Source organism: Crocuta crocuta, unplaced genomic scaffold (assembly GCF_008692635.1).
Source record: "Crocuta crocuta isolate KB4526 unplaced genomic scaffold, BGI_CrCroc_1.0 scaffold322, whole genome shotgun sequence".
Lineage (NCBI taxonomy): Eukaryota > Metazoa > Chordata > Mammalia > Carnivora > Hyaenidae > Crocuta > Crocuta crocuta.
In genome coordinates, this window is record NW_027532592.1 from 49084 (window position 1) to 71068 (window position 21985).

Sequence of the window (21985 nt, forward strand, 5' to 3'; positions counted from 1 at the left end):
CATCTATCAATTACTGAAAGAGGAGGATTTTTTAAAGTATTTATTTATTTTTGAGAAGAAGAGACAGAGTGTGAGTGGAGGAGGGGCAGAGAAAGATGGAGACACAAAATCGGAAGCAGGCTCTGAGCTGTTAGCACAGAGCTCAAGGTGGGGGCTCAAAACTAATTTTTAAAAAGCACGGGAATGTAAACACAAACGCAAACACAAAATCAGGCAAGTGATTACGTGTAAGCAGGTAAGGGTGGAGGAAGGAGAGACATAGGGCATTTCTAAAATATGGGTAATGTTCTGATTCTTGATCTAGGTGATTAATATACAGATGTTCACCTTAGTATTATTCTTTAAATGTATGTGTATCATATATTCTTTTGTATATATGATACATTCATAATAAAATTATCAAATAAGTGGTGTTTTTTAAAAACTTTCTTAACGTTTATTCATTTTTGAGAGACAGAGACACAGCATGAATGGGGGAGGGGCAGAAAGAGAGGGAGACACAGAATCTGAAGCCAGCTTCTAGGCTCTGAGCTAGCTGTCAGCACAGAGCCCGAGTAGGGCTCCAACTCAGGAACCCTGAGATCATGACCTCAGCTGAAGTCGAATGCTTAACTGACTGAGCCACCCAGGAGCTCCCTAAGTAAGTGGTGTTTTTAAAGAAACATAAAGAAAATACGTATAAAGAGAGAATATCAGAGGTTCATTTAAAAAAAATTGCCTTGGATGCCATAAAATACCATCCACATGATTGACTAATCAGGGTTTAGAAAAGTTAACCTTATAAAATATACATCTTGTAGTAAAACAAGAAAGCAAAATGGAAGAGATAGTTTTGTGCAGTAAAAGACAGTAGGACATAAAGACAGGAAGATGGAAGAAGCACTCCCAATGGAGATTAAGAGCATAAACAGTTCTGATAGGCAAACAGGAAGAACATACCCGAAATTTAATATGGCAAGTGAAATCGAATAGGAAAAAATATGGAGATTCTCTGAAAATCATTTGGAGTAGCTTGAATTTTTTCCTGGATATAATTAAGGGGCCACTGATGTTTCTAAGCAGAACATCACTTAATGAAATTCAGTTTAAAGGAGATAAATTACAACATAGCAGATTAAATGCATTTGTTTATCTCCACTCTCTCCCATAATCTCGCTAAAAAAGTTGGCAAGCCTCTCAGGAGAAGCAATAGGAAGGGAAGCAAGAAGGTAGAAAGCAGAGAGAGAAATGGTAACTGACTTAGTAGAGCATGAATTGTAGTCGTTAAGAGCTCGCAGAGGGAATTCTAAAGTGATGGGGACCCCCCCCCCCGCCAGCCCAGCATTCCTTCAGTTCTTTCCTCCTGCTCTGCTCCCTAAATATGGAAACCTAGCAAATATCCTGGCAAAACAGAAGAGCATTTTTCTTTGAACTGACCAGACCTACTTAAAATAAGTTAAATTGGAGTCAGAAGGGAAAAAGCACAATAGAGCACATGGTGAGCAAGAAGTATCCCTCAGAGCTGACCCACACACAACTTGTTATGACTTCTCTTTAAATATTAGACAACCAAAGACTACCAGAGAATAACAGATTCCAACATGAATGTCAGACACCTGAATCAATAAAAAGAACAGTAGAACTCAGAGGAAACAACACATAGAGGGAGCCAAAGAAAAGCTCACAAAAAAGTATAAAATCTTCAGAGAAATAGAAAATATTATATACATAAAAGAAAATTAAGGTGTTATAAAATGGGAAAGAAGTAACAAAAGAATTTTGAAAAGTGTATAATCACCATTCAGAATTCAAACATTGGAAAACAAAATGGTAGACACGGAAAGTTGAAGCTGTGGTTTATATATACAATGGAATACTACTTGGCAATGAGAAAGAATGAAATGCTGCCATTTGCAGCAATGTGGATGGAACTGGAGGGTATTATGCTGAGTGAAATAAGTCAGTCAGAGAAAGACAGGTATCATATGTTTTCATTCATATGTGGAACTTGAGAAATTTAATGGAGAACCATGAGGGAAGGAAAGGAGAAAAAGTAGTTTCAAACAGAGAGGGAGGCAAACTATAAGAGATTCTTGAGGAGAACAAACTGAGGGTTGATGAAGGGGATGGGGGAGGGTGGGTAACGGGCATTGAGGAGGGCACTTGTTGGGATAAGCACTGGGTGTTATATGGAAGACATACATAATATATATAAGGGAATCTACCCCCAAAACACCGTGAGCACACTGTATACACTGTATGTTAGCAAACTTGACAATAAATTATATATAAAGGAAAGAAAGAAAGAAAATAGTTAGGAAAAAAAATTGAAATGCTCAGTATGCTTTAGCCAGGCCTTGAGTGCTGGCTCCTTTCCAGGCCTTGTAGATAAGAAGTTATCCATTCAAACAAAATAGTCATTGATACCTAGTTATAAGGGGGCTATACCCATATGAGATTATTATATAGCCAGTGGACAATGTAACAAAATGGTACTGATGGCTTTTTTTATATTTGTTTATTTATTTTGAGAGACAGAAAAAGCGGGGAAGGGGCAAAGAGAGAGGGAGAGAGAATCCCAAGCAGGCTCTGCACTGTTAGCGCAGAGCCCGAGGTAGGACTTGAACTCACAAACCATGAGATCACAACCTGAACTGAAATCAAGAGTCAGATACTTAACTAACTGAGCCACCCATGCACCCCATGATGATTTTAGAGATTGTACTTACGGGGCACCTGGGTGGCTCAGTCGGTTTAAGCAGCAACTTGGGCTCAGGTCATGATCTCACAGTTCGTGGGTTCAAGCCCCACGTCAGGCTCCGTGCTGACAGCTCCTGTGTCTTCCGATCCTGTGTCTCCTCTCTCTGCCCCTCCCCCACTCGCGCTCTGTCTCTATCAAAAATAAAATAAACATTAAAAATTTAAAAAAAGAAATTGTACTTGACACTGATGTTACGGTGTCAGTAGTGTGGCTTGCAAAAAACAATAATTGCATCGAATGTCATGGCAGCATAGTGATTTGCTGATGACCCTACAAGTGCCCCAACATGGGCTGCCTTGACCTGCCAGGATCACATTCCTAGTGGGCAGAATGCCATCACCCAGGTATATAGTCACTGAGGAAATAGAAAACTTAAGAGGTGCTCACTGAACATCTATAACCTGATGTATCCTGGATTGCCCTGCTAAGAAACTCTCCTTGGAATTTTTCATAACTTCCAAGATACATGGTAGAATGTTTGTTTCCCCAAATTCCTCTGTATGTCCACTCAAAAGATAGCCCTGTCAAATCTTAGAATACTAAGAAAAAAAAAAAGGGAAGTACCTAAAAACATAAAGGCAACCCATTTAAATAATTGTGGGAATCAATGTTTCATCTGGCTTTTTCATTAGTAAACTTTCGTACAAAAAGATTGGAGAAGATGCCCTCAGAGTTCTGAAGTCTCCACCTAGCTAATTTATCCAGCAGGTGTGTAAACTTTAATTTTCAGATACTCGGGGTCTCAAAAATTTATGTTCATGTATACTTTCACAGAGAGGTACTGAAGAATGTGCTTTAGCCAAACCAGAAAGATTGAAGCTCTGGACTGAGTACATGGTGGCTTCAGCCCAGAGAGTAATGACTACTACTTAGTAGATGACCTCTGTCTTTACCACATAGAAAATATTATGAAGCAGCATTTCACCTACTGGCACACTTAGGAAACAACAAATTTTTAAAAACCAAATTATTAACTCTAGGAGAAGGATTATGAATATATATGTATGTAGGTGAAAATGTAATTTTGGTACAATAACTGGGTCAGTAGTAAACAATATTTGCATAGTAAAACAACGTAAACCCTATAGATTTAGCTAAACACTGTGATGTTGGGGAAGAAGAGATGTATGGGTAGTTATATTTTATGAGCAATGCATCTTCATCTGTCATATAAGAAGCCAATAGATAATGTGTAAAAAGTACATATTAAGAGAGAAGCATAAGAACATTTGAGAATTTGGAGACACAATGCAAATGAAAGAGCTGTAAGAGTCCAGATTGTTTTCCTTTGGGAACAAGAGTGAAGAATGTGGAAAAATGGGGTGGAGGTAGCATTTTAGTGCGATTTGATTTGTTTAACTCCGATTTATTTTGATAAAAATAAAATTTTTTTCAAGATGATATATGTCAGTAATGTACAAACTGGATGAGAAGAGAGAGGCCATTAAATGTTTATATTTTCTACATTTATAATTTCTATATTTAAGTTTTATATTATATGTGTATAGTATCTTTTCTAATTCATTTTTATATTATCATATTATTAATTTTCATATTTTTTTCTTCTTAGGACCTGGCATATTGCATTACCAATGTCAGTAGACGATGTGCTAAAGGAAGTTAAAGGAAATCAAGTGGCTTTTCAAGACTGCTTTATTGCAGATGTTATTTTCCTGCTGTCCTTCCCTTTGTTGACCATGCCCGATATTCCTGGCTTTTTGCCAATCACTACACCACAAGGTAGTCCGTTAATAGCATCCCAGATGTCTTGTGTTCCTTCATCGGTTGTGGTGGTAGCTGATATGGAGACCTTTCAAACAAATGATTCATTCCGCACTTGGACCAGAATCAGAGTGCCTCCAAACATTTTGACTGACGATGAGAGACACAACGTTTCTGATGTGTACCTATCATGGGATGGAATATTTTTTCTCATAAACAGTGTTCTTTACATCAGAACTTTTATTGCATTCAGAAGACTGGGAAGAGATGAAAATCTTCCCGATAATGGAATTAGTGGCGCTACAATAAGAAAATGGTGTTGGGTCAAATATCTAATAAAGGTTAGTAAAAGATTTATATACGTATATTAGACTTACACATTTAGACAAATTTACTCTATCATTTAATTCCATGATAGAAAAGAGACTATACTATACAGATTTTGCAAAGCTGTTTTATTTTGGGTGGTAAATAAATCCATCTTTGTAACCTTAGAGATGCATTTCCAACAACAAAGAATTAAATAAATCTTGGTTGTTATTATTATGCAGTCATTTAGTCATATTATAAGAGTTTTGTTTTGCCCTGAAATGGGCAAAAGATCCCAAAAATTATTTTACCCAAAGATACTATGTGCTCTCAAAAATGGATTAACTTTTCCTTTTGACAATATAGTGAATAAAATATTTCAGCCATTCTGACACGTGTGAGGTGATATCTCATTGTAGTTTTGATTTGCATTCCCCCAATGATGAGTGACATTGAGCATCTTTTCATGTGTCTGTTGGCCATCTGGATGCTTTTCATGTGTCTGTTGGCCATCTGGATGTCTTCTTTGGAGAAGTGTTCATTTCTTCTGCCCATCTCTTAAGTGGGTTATTTGATTTTTGGGTGTTGAGTTGCATAAGTTCTTTATAGATTTTGGATACTAACAATTTATGAGATGTGTCGTTTCCAAGTATCCTCTCCCATTCCATAGGTTGTCTTCTACTTTTCTTGATGGTTTCCTTTGCTGTGTAGAGGTTTTTATTTTAATGAAGTCTCAGTAGGTTATTTTTGCTTTTGTTTCTTTTGCCTTAAGAGACCAATCTAGTAAGAAGTTGCTACGGCGATATAAAAGAGGTTACTGCCTGTGTTCTCCTCTAAGATTTTAGTGGTTTCCTGTTTCACATTTGGGTCCTTAATCCATTTTGAATTTATTTTTGTGTATGGTGTAAGAAAGTGGTCCAGGTTCATTCTTCTGCATATCACTCTCCAGTTTTCTCAACACCATTTGATGAAGAGACTGTGTTTTTTCCATTGGATATTCTTTCCTGCTTTGTCAAAGTTTAATAGTCCGTATCATTTTGGATTAATTTCTGAATTTTCTATTCTGTTCCACTGATGTATGTCTGTTTTTGTGCTTGTACCATACTGTCTTGATTACTATAGTTTTGTAATATATTTTGAAGAAAGGACAAATTTTAAAAACTAATAAGAAAGTGTTTTGAACTATGGGCATCTGGGTTACTCAGTTAGTTAAGCATCAGTCTCTTGATTTCAGCACAGGTCATGATCTCAGGGTTCGTGAGACAGAGCCCCATGTTGGGCTCTGTGCTGATAGCATGGAGCCTGCTTGGGATTCTCTCTGTCCCCGCCCCCCCTTCTCTGCTCCTCCCCTGCTCACCCTTTCTCTCTCTCAAAATAAATAAACATTTTTAAAAAAGTGTTTTGAACTGAAAGAAAATAGAAACAGAACATGTCAAAATTTATGGGATGCTACTAAAGAGATACTTAAAGAGAAATTTATAATATTAATCCTCTATATTACAAAAGAGGAAATATCTCAAATCCATAGTCTCCACTTCCACTTTAACAAACTGGAAACGATTTAAACCAAAATATACAGAAGAAAGGAATTTTTTTAAAAACCCACCAGGTACATTGCATTACAAAAGCAAAAACAAAACAAAAAAAACAGAAAACTTGTAGAGAAAATCAACAGAACCAAAAAGCTGGTTCATTGAGAAGATGCATAAAATTGGCAACTCTTTAGCCAGACTGACTGAGGATAAAACAAAAAAGAAAAGACACAAATTACGAATATTGAGACTGAAAGAAGTGGAATCGCGCAAATTCGACTGCTACTAAAAAAATAAAAATAAAACAATGTTACAAACAACTGTAAATACAAAGTTAAAAAGAACCTAAAACACATTCAAAAACCATAAAATGGACAAATGGTTGAAAGACACAAACTAGCTAAGCCTCCTTAAGAAGAAACAGATGACAGGGCACCTGGGTGGCTCAGTCGGTTAAGCATCCGATTTCGGCTCAGGTCATGATCTCATGGTTCGTGGGTTTGAGCCCCGCGTCAGGTTCTGTGCTGGCAGCCAGCTCAGAGCCTGTAGCCTGCTTCAGATTCTGTGTCTCCCTCTCTCTCTGCCCCTCCCCCACTCATGCTCTGTTTCTCTCTCTCTCTTAAAAATAAATGTTTTTTTTTTAATTTTAAAAAGAACAGATGACATGAATACTTTTACATCAGTCAAAGAAATTGAATTTGTTATTTAAAAATTTTCCCACAAAGAAAACTCCAAGTCAAGAGAATTTCATCAGTGTCCTGCTGTATATTTTAAAAATAAATCATGCCAATTCTAAACTTCAGGAAGTTGAAGCAGGAGTAATGCTTTTCAATTGAGTCCATGGGGCAGCTGTCTGATACTACAACCAAGAATAATATATTAGAAAAATATAAGACTACAGAGCAATATCTCTCATAAACAAAATCTTAAACTTCTAAGCAAAATTTTAGCAAATCAGATCCAACAATATATAGAAAAGAAAATATATCATGGCCAGGTAGGGTTTTAGCTCAGGAATGAGAGAGTGGTTTACATTAGAAAATCGATCAACATTGGGGCGCCTGGGTGGCTTAATCGGTTAAGCGTCCGACTTTCGCTTAGGTCATGATCTCACGGTTCGTGGGTTCGAGCCCCGCGTGGGGCTCTGTGCTGACTGCCAGCTCAGAGCCTGGAGCCTGTTTCAGTCTGTGACTCCCTCTCTCTCTGACCCTCCCCTGCTCATGCTGTCTCTCTCCTAGAAATAAATAAAACATTAAAAAAAAAAGAAAAGAAAATCGATCAACACGATTTACCATATTAGAAAACAACAAAAGAAAAAAACCATATGATCATTTCAACAGACACAGAAAAGCACTTGACAATAGCCAATATACATAATTGATTTTAACAATCAGCAAAATAGAAATAAGAGGGAACTTTTTCAACTTAACACAGGACATTCATAAAATCAGTGGCTAACATTGTGCATGATGATAAAAGACTAGTCCACTTAGATTTAATGTAATTATTGCTGTGGTTGGGTTTAAGTCTACCATTTTGGTGTCCATTTTCTATTAACAGTATACTTTGTTTCTTGTCTTTTCTTGCCTTCTTTGCTTAAAATAAAAAACAAGGCAAGAATGTGTGCTCAGACCACTTCTATTCAACATTGTACCGGCCAGTCTAGTAGATGCAATGAGTCAAGAAACATAGGTATCTATATTGGAAAGGAAGAGTGAAACTGTCTTTATTAACAAACAGCATCATTAGATGTAGAAAAGAATCTACAAAAAACTATCAGGGCTAATAAATATGTTTATTAAGATTGTAGTTTACAAGATCAGTGTAAAAAAGCAATTTTATTTCCATATGAACTATGCAAACAATTCAATTTTGTATATGAAATATACAAACATAAAAATGAACCATCGTAATTTGAAATTTTAAAAACTACTATTTATCATACATTATAAAATATTAAGTGCTTAGTGATTATTCTGACAAAAGATGTACAAGTGTATACACACTTAAAGACTACAGAACACAAATAACCATGTGATCTCACTCAGATGAGATGCAAACCAAGACACAGAGTCTTAACTACAGAGAACACACAATGGTCACCAGAAAGGAGATGCGAGGGGTGGGGGGGCGGATGGAGGAGAGGGAATGGGGGAAATAGGTGATGGGGATTAAGGAGTGCACTTGTGGTGAGCACTGGGTGATGTACAGAAATGTTGAATCACTATATTGTACACCTGAAACTAATATTACACTGTATGTTAACTCACTGGAATTTAACTAAAAGCTTAAAAAAATGATACTACACATAACACACACACACACACACACACACACACTACAAAATATTACTGATGAAATAAAAGAAATGAAGAAATCTGTTCATGGGTAAGAAGACTCTATTGTTAAGACATCAATGCTTGAGAAGTTCAGCACACATCAATTAAAATACCAGTAGGCTTCTAATAGAAATTGAGAAGCTGATTCTAAAAGTCATATGGAAATTCAAGGGAGAACAAAAAATATTACAGATATCCCAAAATTAATGCCACTAAAAATGTACAAGATCTTGGCTGAGACAAAAATAAAATATTATCAAAAATATTAATAAAGATATGAAGAAATAGCTATATCATGTTCATGGAGTAGAATACAGAATATTGTAAGCTTTTCACTTCTATCCAGATTTATCTATAGATCCGATACAGTTCCAGTCACAATACCAATGTTACTTTGTGGAGCTCAATACACTGATTCTAAAATATACATCAAAGAGTAAAGAGCTGAAGGCTGGAATGGGTTGGGGTAGCAAAGTATTTCTTCTCTCATATATCAAAAGTTATTATAAAGCTACAGTAATTAAGACATAAAATATTTATAGCAGCTTTTTTTCATTTCGTTCCACATCTCACCACCTTTGGGTGCGTCCAATCTTTTATTATTATCTAAACTCTTCTGGAGGATATGCACTAACTTCCTTATGTTTTGTGCTTATATGGTGCACTATTTTTATTCTTTTACTATCAATCTGGCTGTGACTTCATACTTCTTATAACCTGTATCTTGTTTCTTCTCCAGTGTGACAACATGTGCTTTAGAGTTATAGTATTCAGGGATGTCTGGGTGGCTCAGTCGGTTAAGCGTCCGACATCGGCTCAGGTAATGATCTCGTGAATTCACCAGTTTGAGCCCAACATCAGGCTCTGTGCTGACAGCTCAGAGCCTGGAGCTGCTTCAGATCTGCATCTCCCTCTCTCTCTGCCCCTCCTCTGCTTGCGCTCTGTCTTTCTCTGTCTCTCAAAAGTAAATAAACATTAAAAAAAGTTTACAAAATTATAGTATTCAGTCCACTTAGATTTAACATAACTACTGCTATGGTTGGAGTTAAGTCTAACATCTTGGTATTCGTTGTCTAGTAACCCTGCATGCTCTTTGTTCCTTTGTCTCTCTTCTTCTAAATGAATCATGTATTTTTCAGTATCTCTGTTTTCAACTGTGTTGGGGTTTTTTTTCCAAGACCTTCCTTTTAGTGACTGCATTGGCTGTACAATAATCTTTTTGTTAAGTCTATTTATTTATTTTTAGAGTGCATGCATGCACACATGCATGCGTCAGGGAGGGGCAGAGAGGGAGGGAGAGAGAGAGAACCCCAAGCAGGCTCCCTGCTGTCAGCACAGAGCCCAATGCAGAGTTCAGTCTCACAGACCGAGGGATCATGACCTGAGCCAAAACCAAGAGTCTGACGCATAACTGACTGAGCCCCCCCAGACACCCCTACAATAATCATCTTTAATTTATCAGAGTCTAATTTCAAGTAATATATACTTCACAACAGTGTAAGAAATTTATGACTGTATGATTCCATTTATAGCCTACCCACCTTTTATACTCTTAGGTCGTATTTTACTTCTAAATATGCTATAAATCTCAAAATATATTGTTAATATTTTTCCTTTAAAAAGGTCGATTGTCAGGTTGCCTGCATGGCTCAGTCGATTAAGTGACTGACTCTGCTTTTGGCTCAGGTCATGATCTCATGGTTTTGTGAGTTTGAGCCCCACATCAGGCTCTGTGCTGACAGCACGGGGATTCTTCTCTCAGAAAGAGAGAGAGAGAGGAAGAGAAAGAAAGAAAGAAAGTCAATTGTCATAAAGGTATATAGACATAAACTGATGACAAAATAAGTCTTTATGTATATATTCTCCCAGGGATGCTTTATTTCTGTTTGCATATCCAGAGTTGCTCCTGAATTCATTACCCTTCTGTCTTTGCATTTTCCTGCACAACAAGTTCTCTCAGCACTCATCTGTATAAAGGTGTCTTTACTTTTGGCCTTCATTTTTGAAGGGCATTTTTCACTGACTACAGAATTATAGGATGACAGCTGGGTTTTGTTGTTTTTAAAGCAATTTATGATGACATCGTTCCATCATCTTATGGCCTATGTCTGAGGAAGCAGTCAGCCATCATTCATGCCATTGTTTTCATATATACAATGTGTCTTTTGGGGGCACCTGGGTGGCTCAGTCAGTTAAGTGTCCGACTTCAGCTCAGGTCATGATCTCACAGTTTGTGGGTTCGAGCCCCACATCAGGCTCTGTGCTGACAGCTCAGAGCCTGGAGGCTGCTTCGGATTCTGTGTCTCCCTCTCTCTCTGCCCCTCCCCTGCTCACGCTGTCTCTCTCTCTCTCAGAAATAAATAAAACATTAAAAAAATTTTTTTAGAAACCAGTGTGTCTTTTTATCTGTAGCTTTTAGAATTTGCTCTTTATCTTTGTTCTTCAGCTCTTTTATTATGTATTATTTATTCATGATTAGGTGTGATTTTCTTTGTGTGCTGTTTGTGGTTCCACTGAGCTTCGTGGGTTTCTGGGATTATGTCGTTCGTTAATTCGGGGTTGTTCTTGGACATTATCTCCTCAAATATTTCTTCTGCACTATTCTGTTTTTCCTCTCCTTCTAGGAGTTTAAAAATGCACAGATGACGCCATTTAATATTGCCCCACAGATCTGGATCTGTTCATTTTGTGTTTATTCTACTTCTTTCTTTGTATTTCAGGTTGTCTGTTAACCTGTCTTCAAGTTCACTGCCCCTCAGCTTTTCCCACTTTACTCTCGAATGCATCTAATAATTTTTTTATTCCTGATGTCATATTTTTTATTTCTAACATTTTTCACTTTGTTCTTTTTTTTATACATATGTCATTTACATGTCTCAGCTGAAATTCCCCGTCTCTGTCCTCACGTTGCCCATCTTTTCCAGTAGGTCCTTCCCATTTTTATCAGTTATTACCTCTTTAGCCATATTTGGGCTCTTAGCACTGGCAAGATTCCAGAGATCTCTTCATACTGTACAACGGGCCCACCACCTTTCCAAACCCGAGGACAGCTGTCTTGCTTTATAGCCTAGCTGCCAGCTTTTTGATCACTCAGGAATTCTCTTTCCTTTCTCATCTGCCCTTGGATTCTTCATGCATTGAGCTCTCTCTCTCTCTCTATCTCTCTATCTATCTGTCTCATGCTTCCATCCCCAGTTGTGGCAGAGAGGCTGCCTTACACTTTGTCAAGGCCAAGCATGTCTCAGAGGGAGAGCTTCTCTCAGCTCCCTTCTCCCACTCCTGGCTCATGGTAGCCAAGAATCTCGAGTACAAATGATGTCTCTCAACCTTGCTCACTTGCTGCCTGCCCCCTCTGTCTTCAGAGGATTACTGCTTCCTATTTGGGAGAGGCTCTGAATAGCTCAGAGAGATCTCTCAGCTCCCTGGCTTTGTCCCACAGCCTTTGGCTTACTGTACCTATGCACTCGGTGACAATCTATGGGAAAGTTTGTGGGTGGATAAAAACTCATTCCACGGCTGGGGCTCCTTGGGGTTCTTATCTGTCATATTTATGATGGATTCCTCTTCCCATCCCTCTGCCAAGAATGAGCACAACTATGGGTCTTTTCTGTGAGGGGCCCATCACTTTGTTTCTGATATATTTACTCTTGGAGGATTGTCTCGCACTCATTTAAACAGCACAAGCTCTAGACTTTTTTTTTTTTAAGTTTTTATTTTTTTCCTATTTAAAAAAATTTTTAATTTAAATCCAAGTTAATTAACACAGGAATAGAATTCAGCGATTCATCACTTACGTATAACAACCCAGTGCTCATCCCAACAGGTGCCCTCCTTAATGCCCCTCACCCCTTTAGCCCCTTCCCCCCACCCAAACTCTGCTGGCAACCCTCTGTTCTTTGTATTTAGGAGTCTCTTATGATTTGTCTCCTTCTCTGTTTTTATATTGTTTTTGCTTCCCTTCCCTTATGTTCATCTGTTTTGATCTTAAATTCCACATATGAGTGAAATCATATATTTGTCTTTGACTGACTTATTTTGCTTATCATAGTACAGTCTAGTTCTATCCATGTTGTTGCAAATGGCAAGACTTCATTCTTTTTGAGTAACTTTACACTGTATATATATATACCACATCTTCTTTATCTATTCATCAGTCCTTGGACATTTGGGCTTTTTCCATACTTTAGCTATTGTCGATGGTGCTTCTATAAACACTGGGGTGCATGTCCCCCTTCAAATTAGCACACCTGTATCCTTTGGATAGGATTGGATAGTGCAGTTGCTGGGTCATAGGGTAGTTCTATTTTTAACTTTCTTGAGGAACCACCATACTGTTTCCCAGAGTGGCTGCACCAGTTTGCATTCCCAGCAGTACTGCAAGTGTTCCTCTTTCTCCGCATCCTCACCAACATCTATTGTTTCCTGAGCTGTTAATTTTAGCCATTCTGACAGGTGTGAGGTGGTATCTCATTGTGGTTTTGATTTGTATTTCCCCGACAATGAGTGATGTTGAATTTTTTTTTTCATGTATCTGTTAGCCATCTGGATGTCTTCCTTGGAAAAATGTCTGTTCATGTCTTTTGCCCATTTCTTCGCTGTATTATTCGCTTTTTGGGTGTTGAGTTTGATAAGTTCTTTATAGATTTCAGATGCTAATCCTTTATCTGATATGTCATTTGCAAATTTCTTCTCCCATTCCTTTGGCTTCCATTTAGTTTTGCTGATTGTTTCCTTCACTGTGCAGAAGCTTTTTTATCTTGATGAGGTCCCAATAGTTCATTTTTGCTTTTGATTACACCCTTGCCTTTGGAGAAATGTCAGCTAAGAAGTTGCTGCAGCTGAGGTCAAAGGGGTTGTTGCCTGTTTTCTCCTCTAGGATTTTGATGGCTTTCTGTCTTACATTTAGATCTTTCACCCATTTTGAGTTTATTTTTGTATATGGTGTAAGAGAGTGGTGCAGGTTCATTGTTCGGCATGTCGCTGTCCAATTTTCCCAACACCATTTGCTGAAGAGACTGGTTTTTTCCCATTGGGTATTCTTTCCTGCTTTGTCAAAGATTAGTTGGCATATGTTTGTGGGCCCATTTCTGGGTACTATGTTCTGTTCCATTGATCTATGTGTCTGTTCTTGTACCAGTCAGTACCAGACTGTCTTGATGATGACAGCTTTGTAACACAGCTTGAAGTCTTGAGTTGTGATGCCTCCAGCTTTGGTTTTCTTTTTCAGGATTGCTTTGGCTATTCGGGGTCTTTTCTGGTTCCATACAAATTTTAGGATTGTTTGCTGTAGCTCTATGAAGAATGCTGGTGTTTTTTATATAGGGCTTGCATTGAATATGTAGATTGCTTGGGTAGTATTGACATTTTAGCAATATGTGCCCAAGACACTCCTTTTGATTGTCATGAAAATAAAAGTTACATAGTAAGTAAAAATCTCTAAGAATTAGAAACAATTGGGAAGAAGAGATAGGGAAGAAGAGGGATCTTGGCTTTCTAAATGAAATTAGGCCCAATGAGTTGCAGACACAGTAGTCTCTCTAACAGCCTGTGTTCATGAAAGCGTAATATTGATCTAAGGTTTTCAAGTTCTCTCTTCTCTTGATAGCATATCCAAGGAAGCTATAATTCCAAAAATAACTTAATGTTTGAAGGGTCTTTATATCTTGACCATAGTAAACATCAAAGGGGCACTCCTAGCCAGAGTGGGTAAATTCATAAGAAAAGAGAAGGCTGATACTCTCTGGGGATTTAAAAGGTAATGAAAATTAGTAATTTCTAGAGATAAAGAATAAAATTACTGAAATAACTTATATTCATGAATATACATAAAATGATATATTTCCATGTAACATATTTCAATGCCTGGAGTATTATTCAGAAATACACTAGAAGTCCAACCTTAGTGGTTACTACATTTTGCTTTTAAATATAGCAAATTAGAGGCAAAGAAGGACAAATATCATATGTTTGCACGTATAGGAGGATTAGGAGGAACTTAACTGAGGACCATGGGGGAGAAGAAGGGGGGAAATGGTGGGGGAAAGGGAGAGAGGCAAACCATGAGAGACTCTTGAATGCTGAGAAACAAACTGAGGTCTGATGGATGTGGGGGGGATGGGGGAGATGGGCATGGAGGAGGGCACTTGTGGGGATGAGCACTGGGTGTTATATGGAAACCAATTTGACAATAAACTATTTGTAAAAAATAAAATAAAATAATAAAATAAATAAATATAGCAAATTAGAAGACCAGAATTGTTAGGACCAATCCTAAAACCAAAGATTTTTAAACTATTTTCCATTTTGTTACAGAATAAAGAAAGAAGTGCGATGGCAGTCTGGACCAAAAATGAAGTTTACTTAGGATATCTTTCTCTTATCTTTGTGAAACTAACAACCACTGAAAAACTGAAAAGCCTTCTAAATATATCACCAGCTGATACACTGACTATACAAAATGTTGCATTTCTAGCACACCCTTTGGAACTTGCCATAATATTAAATTACTGCACCACATGTTCAATCAACAAAAAGATTTATCTGGTAATATATAATGAAGATACAGAGCAGTGGATGAAACAAGACTTTGCGTTAGATGTCACTAGCGACACTGTTTTAAGTGCATATTTTATATATTCAGCAATGCCAGACTTATTACTATGGGACAAACATAGGCTCTACTATTGCTATCACAATTTCACCGACACGGGAATTATCCAAACACCTACAGAATTTGGAAATTTATCAAGGTTATCACAGAACAGCACTATTCATAATGTTTTCATAGGTGAGTCATTCTCATTCTGCAAAAAATTATTCTATATGTTAGAGTAGATATCTTCCTTATGAAGATGTAACAATTATAAACGGACTAAAATATGGATATATGGGTACAGAAAGATGTACTTTTTACCACCTACAAAGGGATATATTTGAAGCTCCACGAAAGTCAGCTATGATCTCACGTAGCGAAATGGCAAACTCAAGTTCTGGGTTTTTCCTTGTAGATTCATTTTGGTTAATCAGCAGATACCTACGCATTTTCGTGTAGGAAGTGATACGGTGTTGTATTCATTTCCTAGGGCTCCTTAGGGCTACCACTAGCTGGGTGGCTTAAAACCAGAGGAATTTATTGTCTCAATTTTGGAGGCTAGAAGTCCACATTCAGGGTGTCAGCAATGCTATGTTCCCTCTGAAACCCAAAGGGGGATCTTTCATGGCTTCTTCCCAGCCTCTGGGGGCTTGCTGGTAAGCCTTGCCATTCCTTGGCTTGCAGTGGCATCATTCCAACCTCCGCCTTCATCACAACGTAGCTTTCGCCCCGTGTCTTCGCCAGGTTCTTGTAAGGACACCAGGGCCCATCATGCTCCAGTAGGACCTCATCTTAACTGATTACCTCTGTCATGACCCTGTTTCCAAATAAGGTCACATTCTGGAGGAGTACTGGGAATTAGAATGTCAACATATCTTTTCTGAGGGGACACAACCAAGCTATGGCAGGTGTTGCAAAGTTAAGAGGACCCATATTCACATCCATGAGCAAGTTTTTGAACCTTTCCAATCCTCAGTATTCTAATCTAGAAGGTAGGGTGGCTGTGTCAACCGGATAAGGGGTTGCATGTAAAATGCTTAAGATAAAACTGGACGCTTGGTAAACCTTCAGCTGATAGTAGTTATTCTTGATCTTATTATTCCTGAGGTAGCATACCAAACATTATAGGCCATGCCAAGAAATAGGAAGTTCAATCTTCAAAAAGCCTAGTTGGGAGATAACCCTAACCATGGGATTTAAAGGAAAGGTCACTGTCATTCCTAATCAGTCTTTCCTGGTCTCTATCACCTTTCAACTCCCAGCCATTTGATTTTTATGTACCCCTTTACAACAAAACCCTAAAAAAGATTGCCTAGTTTCATTTTTTCCTCTTTCCTCCCTTTCTCTTGAAGGCACTCTAATCAAATATTCCACGGAAACTGCTCTTGTTAAGCTTCTCGATGACCGCCACTGTGCTAACCCAGTGGCCAATTCCCAACCATCTTCCAGGATCTGGCAGCAGCATGGGAAACCACTCAGCAGGGCCTTATTCTCAAAACACCTTTTCTTTTTGAAGTTTATTTTTTAAAGCTTTTATTGAAATTTTAGTTAACATACAGTGCAACCCTGGTTTCAGGAATAGAATTCAGTGATTCATCACTTACATACAACACCCAATGCTCATCACAAGTGCCCTCCTTAGTGCCCATCCCCCATCTAGCCCCTCCCCCACCCGCCTCCCTCCATCAACCCCATTTGTTCTCTGTCGTTAAGAATCACTTGTGATTTATTTCCCTCTCCTCTTTTTTTTTTAGCTATTTTTTTATGTTTTTTATTTATTTCTAGGAGAGAGAGAGAGAGACAGACAGCGTGAGCAGGGGAGGGTCAGAGAGAGAGGGAGACACAGACTGAAACAGGCTCCAGGCTCTGAGCTGGCAGTCAGCACAGAGCCCGACGCGGGGCTCGAACCCACGAACCGCGAGATCATGACCTAAGCGAAAGTCGGACGCTCAACCGACTGAGCCACTCGGGCGCCCCTCCCTCTCCTCTTTTTACCCCTTTCAACAAGTTCATGTTTTGTTTCTTAGCTTCCACATATGAGTGAAATCATATGGTGCTCGTCTTTATCTGGCTGACTTACTTCGCTTAGTGTAATACACCCTAGCCCATCCATGTCATTGCAAATGACAAGATTTGCCATTTGCCTTTATCCTTTTTAATGGCTAAGTATTATTTCTTTGAATATATATACCACATCTTCTTTATCCATTCATTAGTTGATGGACATTTGAGCTCCCTCCTTAGTTTGGCTATTGTTGATAATAGAAATGCTAGATGCTAGAAACACTGGGGTGCACGTATCCCTTGAATCTGTATTTTTGATCCTTTGGATAAACACCTAGTCGTGTAATTGCTGGATCGTAGGGCAGTTCTAGTATTAGTTTTTTGAGGAACCAGAGTGGCTGCGCCAGTTTGCATGTCCACCAACAGCACCAAGAGTGTTCCCCTTCAAAACACTTTTTTTCACGTAACTTCTGGGGTATCACTTTTTCACTTTTTCTGCTACCTCATTCAGCTACTCCTCCCCAGCCTCTTTTCCATTTTCATCTTCCTGATTCCCAAATGGAGAAGCACCTCAAGGTTTGGTTTTCAGGCATCTTCTGAGTTCTGTTTACATTTGCTCTGCCCTCTGGCCAATGACCCCTCACCCGAGTAACAAGCCCTATTCGCAGCTGCCTTCTGTATACCTTCACTTGGATGATGAGTAGGCGTCTTAGATTTGACATCCAGGAATGAATCCCTATCTCACTCAGCCTGCTCTAAATTGGAGATAGATTTTACTTTTTACTTTTTTTTAATAGAAAATAGTTTTTTAATGTTACCTTCATCTCAACACAACATTCCACTAACATATCTGCATGGGTATATGCATTTTACACAAATGTATAAAAAAGCATATGTACACTTTTTAATTTAAATTTTAGTTAGGGGGCACCTGGGTGGCTCAGTTGGATAAGCATCCAGCTTTGGCTCAGGTCATAATCTCACCCTTCGTGAGTTCAAGCCCCACATTGGGTTCTGTGCTGACTGCTCAGAGCCTGGATCCTGCTTCAGATTCTGTGACTCCCTCTCTCTCTGTCCTCCCCTGCTCATGCTCTGTCTCTCTCACTCTCAAAAATAAATAAACATCAAAAATATTTTTTTCATTTAAATTTTAGTTAGTTAACATACAGTGCGATATTAGTTTCAGGAGTAGAATTCAGTGATTCATCACCTGTATACAACATCCAGTGCTCATCCCAATACTTGGGGATAGATTTTAGAGGGACTTTACAGTCTGAATGTTGTACTGAGGGCCATTTGGAAACACGGAAATAAAAAGTTGAAACAATTCCTAAGTGTATGAAATATGAAGTCGAAAGCCTTCCGCCTTCGCCATTTTCATTTCTCAAATAACCCACTATTCAAAAGTTCCTGTGAATTTATTCAGACTTTGGAAAGAGAAAATTCAAAATATAATAAGCTATATTTTCAAAACATCTAATACATATAAAAATCACTGCCATAGAGTATTCCATGGTTTACTTGTACTATTATTTAAACCAATAGGAGTATAAATGGATATTTAGAGAGATATCACGCTTCATTTCTTTTGCTACTACAAATAATGCTGCAGAAAATGTGCTTCTGGATAGATTTTTTTGTACACTTGTACAGGTATTCTTTGATATAAGTTATTAGCTGTAGAATTAATGATCAAAGCCCTAAATATTTTTAAAAAAGCAATAAATCTTTCCAGTTTGCCCTCCAGCAAAAGTTGCCACAGTCTGTTTCCCCAAATGTATTAGAAAATGTGTGTTTTCATAGAATGTATTTCGTATATACTCACAGTACAGAAAAAGATGGGTAATTCTCATTTTATGACTCATTTCATAATTAGAAGTTATCTCTAGTTTCATGTGTTTATTGGCCATATTGTTCTATGGTTTGCCCATTCTTACTCATGAGATATTTTTGCATGGGGTTATCTCTTTTCTTATTGATACGTTCTTTACTCAGAGTGTATATCAGCCATTTATCTTTGACATGTATTGCAAATATGGTCTCTTATGTGTGATTTCTTATACTTTTTTGGAGGGATTTGGTATTTAGAATTTGTGTTTTTGTGTAGCTAAATTTGTTAATATTTTTACCTGTGACTTTGGGTGTAATGTCATAATTTGAAAGGCCTTTCCAATTACAAGAATATTACCAAATATTTTATCGTTTTTATTTTTCTAGTTTGCATATTTCAATCTTTAATTCATCTAGAATTGCATTTGCTATAAGTTAAGAATTTGGTTTTGTTTTTTATTTGTATGTCTTCCACTGAAAGCTGATATTGCCTTCAAATGACTGTTTTAAAAACCAGCCCTTACCCCACTTATTTGAAATACCACTTTCATTATCTATTTATTACTCGTGTCAAGCAGGTTCATTTTCTAGCCTATTTTGCTCTGCTCCTACCTGCATGAGCTCTCTGTCGTTTTGATTACCAGAGCCCTAATCTCCTGACACACCACATAACTCACTTATTTTCATGTCCTGTTGACTGCCTTCCGTGCAGGAATGTTAAGTTACACAAGAAGGAGGACTTGCTGGCTTTTTTAAGGTATCCCTCTCAAGTTTCTAGAACAGTGTGTAGCTATAACAGGCATTCAATAAATATTTATTGAAGACATGATGATATGTGTGCAATAATAGGTCTTCCCAAGCAGGAATGTTGTATGCTTCATTATTTGTATTTTCTCTAACTGGTCTGTTCAAATCTTCCATCTCTTCTTTAGTCAATTTGAGAAGTTTGTATTTCCTTAGGAAATCGTTCACTTTATCTGGATTTTCTACTTTATTGGCAAAGGTTTCCCATTTTAATTTTTAGATTGCTTATTATCTGTAATAGTATTCTCTCTCTCATTTATTATTTTTTAATTTTTTGTGTGTTTATTATTAAGAGACAGAGACAGACAGAGCATGAGCATGGAAGGGGCAGAAAGAGATGGAAACACAGAATCTAAAGGAGGCTCTTGGCTCTGAGCTGTCAGCACAGAGCCAGATGTGGAGCTCAAACTCACAGACCATGAGATCATGATCTTCTGCATCATGTAAATTTGTTTTCTGTCTGCACACTCAAACTTTCTCAGAACAGATAAATCCTTCCTTACTACAAAAGAAAATTACTTTGCTTAGAAGTGCATGGATTCACGGTTACTTAGAATAACACAAACTTTTCTCTTCCTTTTCCAGATTATTACGGAAATGTGGTGGTGAAAATGAAAAATAATATAATGTTCTATTTCAAGGCCAATATTAGAGACGCAGTGAAACTACACGTATGGATTAACAGTACAATGAAGTCATTGACTGCAATGAGTTCCTTTGGTGTAGTGTTTCTCATACATGTTTTTGAAAATGGCACAGTGTATCCGCAGGAATATCCTTTAAGACTAGAAGCAGAAAGTGTAGCTTTCACTATCAAAGAGAAATGCCCCTACGTGGCATTTCTTAATAATATTTTTACTGTTTTCTACTTTTTGGACAAGGGACAGAACATATCCATCTGGACTCAGATAGTCTATCCAGAAAATGTTGGTCTGTATATTATGGTGGAATCATATGGCCCAAAAATATTACAAGAGAAACATCACATTCACTATGAAATTGCCCTAGGATACTGCACCAAAACCATGGTAAGTTAATAATTTTAAAATGCATTCATGTGATTGTAATAAAGGTAAAATTACAATATTGACTTTTTGTAATCCGATCAAAAAAATAGTATCTAGCATTGTTGGCCACATTAAATGAGGTTTTCCCATAACAACCTTCATCCTTTATTTTAGGTCATCTTGACCAATGTTGCAGTGATTTCTATTAACTGATTGTGGTAAACAATGCTTGATGTGAAAGGAAATTAGGACTCTCTTCATCTGGTGTGTGTGTGTGTGTGTGTGTGTGTGTGTGTGTGTGTGTTTAAAAAAAGGTTTTTCTTCTAAGGTTAGCTTGGAAAATGTTGAGAAATATGTAAGTTTTTAATAAATAATAAATGATAAGCCGTTAGCTCCTGAGCTATCCATTTCACTTTTATTATCCAAGGCCTCTTTGCTGCCTAAAAGCACATTCCTGCAGAACTCTTTGACTATCCATTGTATTATCTGCTTGCTTTTTTTTTTTTTTAATGTGTGGCTTTGTGTAGACTTCTATCTGCCATCTCTTATGCTATTAACAGCATCCCAAAACCCAACGGCTTCAAACAGTACCCAATTCTATTTGTCAACATTTGGGTTGTGAGAGGCTGGACCATTCTGCTGGTTTCATCTGGGTTGCTTCATGAGGTGGTCATCTGGTGGCTTGTCTGGGACAAGGTGATCCAAGATGGCCTCAAGCACACCTCAGGTGGCTGGTGCTCACATTGGCTTCTTTGTAGAAAGGACATCAGCTGAGCACTCGTGTCTGATCCATGTGGCCTCTACTGTCCAGGCCAGACCTGGCTTTTCTCCAAGGTGGTCTCAGGGCAGTATTCCAAGACCGTGTCAGCAGAAGCCATAAGGCCTCTTGAGGCCTACGCTTGGCCACATTCCATTTGTCAAAGCAATTCATGAGGCCAGCCTAGGTTAACAGGATGGAGAATTAGAGCCCAGTTCTTAATGGGAGAGCAACGGCAAACTTACGCTGTAAAGGGAGGTGCCTACAGGAAGAAGAAGAATTATTGCAGCAGGTAGCTGTTTACTGTTTACAAATGAACTGTATATATTAGTTTGCATACTACTTTCCA

The 21985-nt window shown here is 37.9% G+C and overlaps 1 protein-coding gene across 1 annotated transcript in view; it reads left to right on the forward strand.

Moving 5' to 3' along the window:
• The window catches only part of CATSPERE (catsper channel auxiliary subunit epsilon), a 92405-nt gene that overhangs the window by 24734 nt on the left and 45686 nt on the right, over positions 1-21985 (forward strand). Inside the window, exons 3-5 of the mRNA XM_077779906.1 lie at positions 4311-4803; positions 14955-15429; positions 20458-20900. Of these exons, the coding sequence (XP_077636032.1) occupies positions 4311-4803; positions 14955-15429; positions 20458-20900 (1411 nt within the window). The remainder of the gene's footprint in view (positions 1-4310; positions 4804-14954; positions 15430-20457; positions 20901-21985) is intronic.